At 44.9% G+C, this 9,120-nt stretch overlaps 1 protein-coding gene across 1 annotated transcript; it reads right to left on the bottom strand.

Moving 5' to 3' along the window:
• Positions 1-1,585: 1,585 nt before the first annotated feature.
• On the bottom strand, positions 1,586-8,115 carry MOSPD1 (motile sperm domain containing 1). Its single transcript, XM_010149903.1, has 5 exons — positions 7,859-8,115; positions 7,604-7,679; positions 4,406-4,632; positions 2,219-2,380; positions 1,586-1,641 (listed from the first exon to the last, which is right to left on the bottom strand). The coding sequence occupies exons 1-5, from the start codon at positions 8,010-8,012 to the stop codon at positions 1,586-1,588; spliced, it is 675 nt and encodes a 224-aa protein (XP_010148205.1). The 5' UTR covers positions 8,013-8,115.
• Between the last annotated feature and the right edge of the window lie 1,005 nt (positions 8,116-9,120).

Here is a 9,120-nt window from a genome sequence, read left to right as displayed (position 1 = left end):
TAGAATAAATGCAGAATTCAAGTTTTGAGTTAGTAAAAATCTGTGTCACCTCAGTGTCATCGTTTATCTGGTAACCAACTGTCACAGAAGCTGTAAATCCTGCAAACAATTATGGATCTCACTGCTGGCAAATCTTAACACCGAGATTGTGACTGAAGTGTAACACCAGCGCACAAGCCCCCGGCGTTCGGGCGGGTGGGGGGGTAGTTCTGCGCCCTGTGAGGCAAATGCTGACTCGGCAGCAAGGCAGATTAGCCGAAGGCTGGAGGACATTTTTGTTTCTGCTCTGTGCAGAATAACTGATCAAAGACTAGTTTTAGACAGGGATGTTAAGCTTCCTTGTCAGTTTGCTTAGGGAGCTTTCAACAGATGCTCTGTTGTGACCTTTGAAAGAGGGAGGAAGAAAGAACTGCTCTGATTAGAGGTTAAAAACAATTAAAAACAGATGAAAGCAGGAAACATGGGGCTAATCAACCTACTGATGACACATCAAAAAGTTCACTTTAATTACGTGCCGATAGAGGAACGAAGCCTGCATGTTCTTTGCCATGGCTGAGAAGCATATGGAAAAACATGAGGGCTTCTTGAGCACCAACCTTACGCAACACGTGGATAGTAATTTATCAGCTCTTAGGCACCCTTACTTTCCCGCGGGCTCAGAGGGTGTTCATGTAACAGCCTGTCACTGCAGAGGGCTCAGCTAAAGCCTACAGCTCTCACCACAGACGAAGACATTTCTGAGGCTATTTTACTCTTCACCACACACAGGTTTAACTTACTTTATAAAGGTCTTGAGGACAGAAGCATGACAGACGGATCTGTAACGCTTCTATTAGGTAAGCAATTATCCATTAAAGAGGAATTACCCTTCAGCTATTTCCTAAGGTCCGTATTAGCTTAGACAATCAGTACTACCCCAACTGCTGTACTCGTAGCTCGGGTTATCCAACTCCTCGCAGAGTAATCACAGAGGCTTCTGGAAGGTGCTACAGGACAGCCCGTACCACTTAGATAAGGACTTTAGGGCAATAAAGGGTTTAACTCGTTCCTGTAAAGCAAACACTGGTCGAAGTCGTACAGCCCAGGTGGTAGGGTGTCAGCCTCCCTCTGCAGTGAAATGCTACACAGTCCCGTTGTACGTCCTTGTGGAAGAAATTGGTCTCCTCAAGAGCAATCCTTTCTACCGGAGCGAGAGCTGCACACAGAAGAATCTTTCCATGACCACTAAAGCTGCTGCTACCAAAGGGATCAAAGCCTGCCAGACCTTCACAGTGAATCTAGAAACAGGTTCAGTTCTTGCAAATGTATAAAGTCCAACGGCTTTGGTACTGCAGTCGGCACCAGCAGAAACTGGAGAAATTATCAAAACTAGATAAAAACAAGGATTACTGCAAGGTCCTGATCTGGGAACACATCGCCATCGGCTGCAGGAAAGAGCGACAAGCGAGTTCTCAAACTGTTCCAGCAGACTGACTTGCAGGAGTCAGCCAGTCCCTGTGTGTGCACGTTAGCCGGCCAGAGCTTCACCTCTTCCCACCACTACCTCACCTCTAGCTACCAGCCTGAGGCTGCCTAGCTGCTTCCTTCACCTCCTCATCTCTGCCAGTGGGACAGGGAGTTTAGCGTGACTGTTCTTCAAATCTGCAGTAGTTAAAGAAAGAGTCGTAACAAATGCAGTGTGCAACTGGTATCCGCTTGCTAATTCAGCAGCGAGTCACGAAGGGGGACGAACCGTGGATGGCAGCGACGGCTTTCGGAAGGGCTTACAACAGCTTGTTTCTACACATTCCAAGGGCTTGTCAAGAAGGTAATGAAAGGAGCCTTTCAGCCCAGCTCATCTGGGTTGGAGAAACAAAGCAGCAGGAGAGAGGGGGGTTCTGCAGGAGGGTAACTCTCCCTCTCAACAAGAGTGAGAAACGGCACGTTCCCTGAGTGGCAGATGATTACCGTTGGCCGGTCATCAAATGAAGGTCAAATTACCATGTAGGGGCCTGTATGTAATAAACACCAACTAAAATCTGCACTAAAATACTTAAAATAATTAATTTACCCATGTATCATTACAGCCGCAAGTTAAAAATACAAGTGGAGATGCAAACACAAAACATAAGGTGATGCTTTGTCTCCGTCAGGTTTCCTGAAGCCACTGGCAAACACCGGAGAAGTTTCCCAAATCACAGAAACTGCAAAGGAATTGCACAAAATCCAAAATACTTACCTAAAACATAAGCAGCTACTAACTTTTGATTCACACTTAAATGGAGGTAGAGAGGCACCAGGGATTCCATTTCCCCCAACGTAGGTAGCATCAGTGCTGCGATACACACTATTCCCAGGAAGACTGTTAGTAAACTAGGTCCCGACGAGGCAGTTCTGTTTTCTGAAAGACAAGGGGCACCGACAGTGAGGAACACCTGACCAGCGTAAGCGCGAAATACTCCGCAAAGAGGTTTGCGATGCACTGGAGCTGCACTATCCTGAGATTTTCCTTTCTGTTTGTAGGGGGTGGAAAACAACTCCTAAGCCCACCCTTCTAAACCTTTTGCCACGGAGAAGGCTGCTCCCTGTTCTGATGCTGGAACTTGTTTTCCCCAAGCCCTCCTTTCTGGAGGAGCGGAGCCTGCCAGGCCCAGCAGCTCAACGTCCACACACTCCCGACAGTCGGATGGTTCGGGAATGCTTGTGTTTCACCGACTCCGCTCCTTGGCGTGTTCCTGCGGCGATCAGCAATCGATTACAACACCCAGGAGGGCGGCACAGGCAGGTAACTGCCTACATCTCCAGAACAAGACTTGGCTACAGCAGGAGCCAGGCCCCTGGGCCAGATGAGTTCATTCTTTCTTTAGAGGATTCACGGGCTGCACCTGCCAGAACCAGTTTCTATGTCTCAAACTGGTAATATTTCAATCTTACGTTAAAAACGGTGGGAGCGAAGCACTGACGAGCCAGTATCGCCAGAATAAGGAAATGCAAACTACAGCTAGGCTGTCCTTGGTGCTCGGCTGCGCTGCAGTTTCACAGCTGGAACCTCTGTGGACAGAACTGTTAACATGTTATTTGAATGCCTCTAACCAAATCCGTAAGATCCGCTGGAAATCAGCCAATCGTTTTATCAAGTTTCTCCATCCTCAGTGGCTAGCAATATATATTCTTTTTTAATTCCATAAATACATTATTTCTAGGTTGCAGGTAAATGTAAAGCCTGCAGTTGCTTTTTTTACTGTTTTTCTGTAAGCAATATAATGGTGGTCAACAGGGATTTTAAGCAGAGAAATAGCATTTGGATTGTGACCAGTATCAGGCTGTTCAAGATGGTTCAAACTCTCTGTACCAGCACCACTATCATCGCATCAATTTGTTCTGTGAGCCCAGAGATCCTGTAGGTTTGCTTTAACCACGTAGCCTTCTAATACCCATTTTGAGAGATTTTTTGGAAAAGCTGTTTCACCAGCCAACAAACGATGTATAAATAATGAAACAGTCACTGGAACAGGTTTCCCAGAGAAGCTGTGGATGCCCCATCCCTGGAAGTGTTCAAGGCCAGGCTGGATGAGGCTTTGAGCAACCTGGTCTAGTGGAAGGTGTCCCTGCCCATGGCAGGGGGTTGGAACTGGGTGATCTTTAAGGTCCCTTCCAACCCAAACCATCCTGTGATTCTAAAAGGAACAATCTCAGGCAGGTTCATCTATTTTCTGGAACTGGTATTTGTTCTTGTCACAAAAAATACAACAGTAACAAGAATATTACTGTGTAAATCAGTGAAAGGAACAGTAGACTGACAAGTCAAAAGTCAGTTTCAATTCAGCTCTGGTAAAATTTGGTACTTTCTGCATCTCCCCTACCCCTGCAGTTTAACTGTTCAGTCCAGGCTTTGCCCAGGACCATCCATTCACTTCCTCACGTACAAAACGTGCAACGAGCTCCCAGCTACCAACTGCGCTTCCCGGTACTCGTGAGGCAGACAAAGGAGACGGCGCAGAACAAGGAGCACTTCAGAAGATGTTTTGGCAACGTTTCCTGCTCATCAGGAAACGGAGGATTAAGGGTTTGGAACAAACTCAGAAGGGGCATATGTGCTGGAAGAGCTCAAGGGAAAAAATAACTTCCATCCTTTTGGAGATAAACGCCCATTGCCTGTCACAGAACTTCTGCACCAGAGGAAGAGGATGCACTCTCCAGGGTATGACATGCAAACGTGGGGCAGCAAAGGGTGTTGATCCATCAAGACAGCATCAGCAGAACAGCCACAGTTTGCGCTCTTGGGTGCTAGCATCCCCCAGCAATAAGGACACCAGTCTTACAGGTAAGAAAAAAGAATGATTTTAAAATGTTAGTCTAGTCTTTCTGGTCACTTGAGCTATTCGTAACCGATTAAGAAGACAGGAGGGTAAAGGATTGCATCTACCTGGTTGACACAAAGTCTGCTCAAAAAAGACACTTTCAGCCAGGTGTTCTTTAATTCGTTTCTCCTCCTCTTCCTTTTGTTGTTGTTGTTCCTTTGCAGATGGAAGTAGAGTAGCAATAATCTCCTTTTTCCCCAGTGCTTTCCTCTGGCTCTGCTCGGACACTTGTAGACGGAATTTGTCGATCACACCATAGTAAGCAGCGCGAACATCTCTGTGACGAATCACACTGCAGAGGAAAACAACAGAGGGACTAATAAGCAGCACATCCTGTGGAATGACATCCTACATCCCAATGTTTCTCCTCTCCCCCTGCGCACAGACACACTGCAATAGTTCAGATCCCCATTACCTCCTCCATCACTCAATGCTCTTGAAGATTTGATCTTGCCTTCTCTCTCCCCTCACGTTCACTCTGGTTCCCAAATATATAAGCTCCGATTGGCTGGCCAAAAGGAACAGTTAATTCTTCATCTCAAGCACACCTTTGCCTCAACCTCAGGCCTAGCTGCCAATTTGTGTGAAACATCAATTATCTGAAAGACGCCTCCTCTTCAATAAAAGTGGTTTGGTGCTGGCCAATGATTTTTAAAGGATGAGGGGGACTGGAGTGGACAGGGAAGGAAAGAAGAAGTAGGACTGCCAAACACTCAGATGGGTGATGGCAAAAGTCTAGTCTTTTGAGGAAACCAGGCTCAAAGCTTTACAGTATGTTCTCAGAACCGAATCTCCTTCCCTCGATGGACAACAGTCACGTAGACGTACAGGGATTTTCAAAACCGGAAGCCCACCATTAAGAGCACGTGACAGTGCAGTACAAATGACAGCTACGTGCCTCCATAAACACTCCTCACCTGTCTGTCAGCCAGTAAAGCTGGATATCAGCAGCAGAGCTCCGTGCTGTCAGAGCTTTGCCATCAGCGGAGCTACCCTGAGCACGTTCCGTAGCCGGCACTGAAGCGCCTGGTGCTGCAGAGAGCTCACTGCCTACCAAGAGCAGTGCAGGTGTAGCTACACAGGCTGCACTCACAGCTCGGACTGCAGTCTGGGCAGCTCCCAGTTACAGCTACAGTCGGTTATTCCCAGTGTCTCACTGTCCAGCAACCGCTCTAGCTCTACTGTTTGGCCTGCGTTGACCCAGATGACTTCAACAGTAAGACAGGGTGATAGTTGTTGCATTCCTCCTAGTCTGATGGCATTTCACAGGAAAAATGGTATGTGGGACCTACAGAAGGCACAGTTTTAAAATAACACTGATCAAAGCATGCTCTGCTCGCTGCCTCCCCTCTGCGTGTGCGATTAATTATGAAATGACGTGTCGAGCATTAAGTGCTGTAACACTTAGGGTCTGAAATCATACCAGCACTTAGGGTTAATGCTGATTTTAATTATTTCTCAAAAATGGCAGACTTTTTTTTTCTGAATTTCTAAGATAACAACAGCTAATCTGAAAAAACCCTACAGAAGTGATTTGGCTTCAAGAAGGTTGCCATCTCTTGAGGGGGGAAAAGATTGGTTCTACCCTTTGTAATGCCAGATAGTAGCCTTAAAACAGCCTCAAGAAACCCATCTTTGCGATAACATATACATTAAAACAAAGCAAGAAACAGGTTTTTGTGCTTCAGTCTTCATTTAAAGGAACTATAACCTTTCAAAATACCTGCAATCATTAACACACAGCCAGTGCTCGGAACTGGTACCTCGTTGGAATACCGTACAAGGGAACAGAAACAAAGTCATCCCTTGAGCGAGGGCTGCAGGAACCTACGTAGCTTTACATCGCTTGAGAAGCAAAACAGTGTGTTTATGACAGGCTTTCAGCAAGCTGAGTGTTGGCTGGGCAACTGCCTTCACCACAACAAAAGGCTGCCCCCTCCCCCCCCAATCCCAATTCACACAACTCAGCAGATTCAACCCTTATTTCTTCCTTTAACACTTCCTTTTAAATTTTTGTTTCTATTCTTAGCACCACGGTACTCACTACCAACCTAAACAGAATCTTTACATAACACTGTGCTATGAGAACAGGCATCTGCTGCCAAGCAAAGAGATGTTTTCTGCAGACCCTTATAAACAGATACATTCTCCTGTTTCTTTTTAGGGACCATTGCATAATTGGAAGCTCTGTAGAATATCTGTTTATCTGGCAAATGGCCATACTTGCCTAGTACTGCTCATATCCTAGCAGTAAACACCGCCCTTAGACAGCGACCACTGGGATGGGATGGGGATTTTGCTGCACAAAAAAATCCCCTTGGAAGCACGCATACATCTTATTTTCCTTTATTTAATACAAGACATTTGGTTACGATTAACCAAATGTAATCAAGCTCACGTAAATGTCTGCTAAAGCCTGGAGTCGGTCAGTATATTCTCATTTGCTCCACTTCAGGATCATGCCCTGCCCACTGAAATTTTCTTGTTCCATGTTTTAACCTTCACAGCAGCACTTATCTGACAAAAGACGGATCATTCAGTAGTGGAGGGTTTGTATATGGCTATTTGTTAGCCAGAGATTCCAGAAGGTGCTTTTCAGTTCCCAAATTTCTATTCAGAAAGCTCCGTCTGCTCTTTTAGGTACTTGGTACTTTATCAGCTGTATCTGTACATCAGCACAGAAAGAACGTGGCAAATGGAAGATGGGAAAACAAGGTCTATTTTAGCTTACACACCTACTCTACTGCACTACAGTAACTCTACTGAACCGCAGCAGCTTACAGAGCCTGCGCATTAGTGCGGTCACTGAACCTTATTTTCTGAAGTTGGGTTGGGACCTGACAGGAGAAACAAATAAAGGGGAGACAGGGACATCTGAGAACGAGAGGCAGCACAGAAATCCCAACCCTGAGGGACTTGCTGTTCTTGTTATTTCTAACAAAAAAAAGTGCTCAGAGCAGGCTCATATGACTCTCACTGAGGATTTACAAACTATACTATGGGATGCATTTACTAGCACTTTATTTATGCCTAAAGACAAAACTAAAGAAGGAAATATCTCCAATATTGTAATACCTCTGCCCCAGAGTGAAGGAATAGCAGAGACCAGATGGCTGCAAGAATACAGGAGATTAGGAAAATTCTGTATCTTTATCCAAATTAGTCTCTACTGTGCATTTACGACCTCTTAAAGAATGAAAGAAATTGAGGTAATCAAATATTGTACATTAAGGGAGGGGAAAAAACCCCCAACTTTTACTTACATATCAACACAGCACTGAGGCTTCACTGCACCAGTAGCATCAACCACCGCATATTTATTTGGAGTTGTACAAAGAACTGCAAAGAAAAGGACAGTAGTGGTAACAAATCACGAGTTAATACCCACCAACTTCATCAACAGATGTACTAAAGACAGGAGTCTGGTTCTGTCACAAATATGATGTTACATGAATTATAACTGGATGGTTCAAGATCACCAACTAACCCTTAAATAGAACTTAACCTCAGAAACCCACCTTTGAATTTTAAGGCAAACTCATAGGGGTTATATAGAGTCAACACCTGCTTGTGTGTCGACTGGTCATCTGCATAAAATATAAGTTCTGTAGGAAAAACAAAAACAGGAAGATTTCCTTCCACTAACTCTGGCTGTCTTTTTTGTTGCTGCATTGGCACTGAATCCTCCTTGCTGCTTCTTGTGTTCTTATGATTTTGTATCCTCAGAGACTTCAGTTTTTGAATCGTTTAAGAATTCCAAAGCATTTTGGCAATTCTGAAGGAAAAAGGGAAAAAAAAAAAGAGAAAAGGCAAGAAGATTATTTCCATAAGTTTACACTAAACTGAGGCAGTCAACAACAGTGTAAAAATACAGAACGTGCTGCTTGGTTATGAATCTACCTTACTGAAGTTCCTTCAAAAATAGAGAAATAGTAAAAAAAAACTTGCATCAGGTTTCCATCTATTTAACGAACTGGTATAAAATAAATGGATAAGCACTTCCTCAGTGTATCATGGCATCATTCTGGGGTCCCAGTGCATGACTAGGGTTGCTCATGCTGGATCCCTGCAAGACAACCCAAAGGAGATATGCCATCCTTGCCTCAGGACACTAACGCCCGAGAAAAAACAGAGCAGCAGCGAGGAAACACACAGACCTACGGCAGCGGGAGTCCCCATGTCGGCAGGAATCTCTGCAGTGGTGACCCTCCCGGATGAGGTACAACAGCTTAGGTATCTGCTCACACAGGCGCTGCGGTATGTCACATCCCACAGACTCACAGCAGAAGAATGGGGAACACCTCCCCTTGTTTAGACTCATGGCCATTACGCGGTGGTTACAGGCAACGAATTAAAAAATGACTGGGATGAATAATACCAAACAGATTTGGGATTTACTCTTTGATTTTTTTTTTTTTTTTTAAAGACAGGTTTTCTCCCACTGCCATTTCTAACCAAAGTATAACCATCATAGCTCTCCCTCTGCCACCCCCACGGTTTTATTCTGAGTGACATTCCAGAACTAAAACCAGAACCCATGACCCGACCAAGCAACAATCCCAAAATGTAATTCATAAAGTAAAGTTAAGGCCAGGCTCCCCAGCACACATGCCATTGCCTTTACACACTGCAGACACAACCAAGTCACACGGCTACATCTGGTTTCCCCCCATAAACGTCATATTTTAATGTAGCTCCTGTAGGTGAATTCTCAAACTGAAGGCGTCCTTTGAGGCCTAACTTTATTCTACAGTAGAAACTACTGAAGGAACAAGTTCCT

This window comes from Eurypyga helias, unplaced genomic scaffold (assembly GCF_000690775.1).
Source record: "Eurypyga helias isolate BGI_N326 unplaced genomic scaffold, ASM69077v1 scaffold28354, whole genome shotgun sequence".
Lineage (NCBI taxonomy): Eukaryota > Metazoa > Chordata > Aves > Eurypygiformes > Eurypygidae > Eurypyga > Eurypyga helias.
This window is presented reverse-complemented; position numbering and strand designations above follow the sequence as displayed.

Bases quoted from the DNA above. Each gene is read 5' to 3' on its own strand.
- MOSPD1 (XM_010149903.1), bottom strand. From the start codon at position 8,012: ATGCAGCAACAAAAAAGACAGCCAGAGTTAGTGGAAGGAAATCTTCCT. The intron at 2,381-4,405 runs GTAGATGCAATC...CTTGTCTTTCAG, and splicing joins GCAGACTTTGTGTCAACCAG to AAAACAGAACTGCCTCGTCG. The intron at 1,642-2,218 runs GTAAGTATTTTG...TAACTACTGCAG, and splicing joins AGTAGCTGCTTATGTTTTAG to ATTTGAAGAACAGTCACGCT.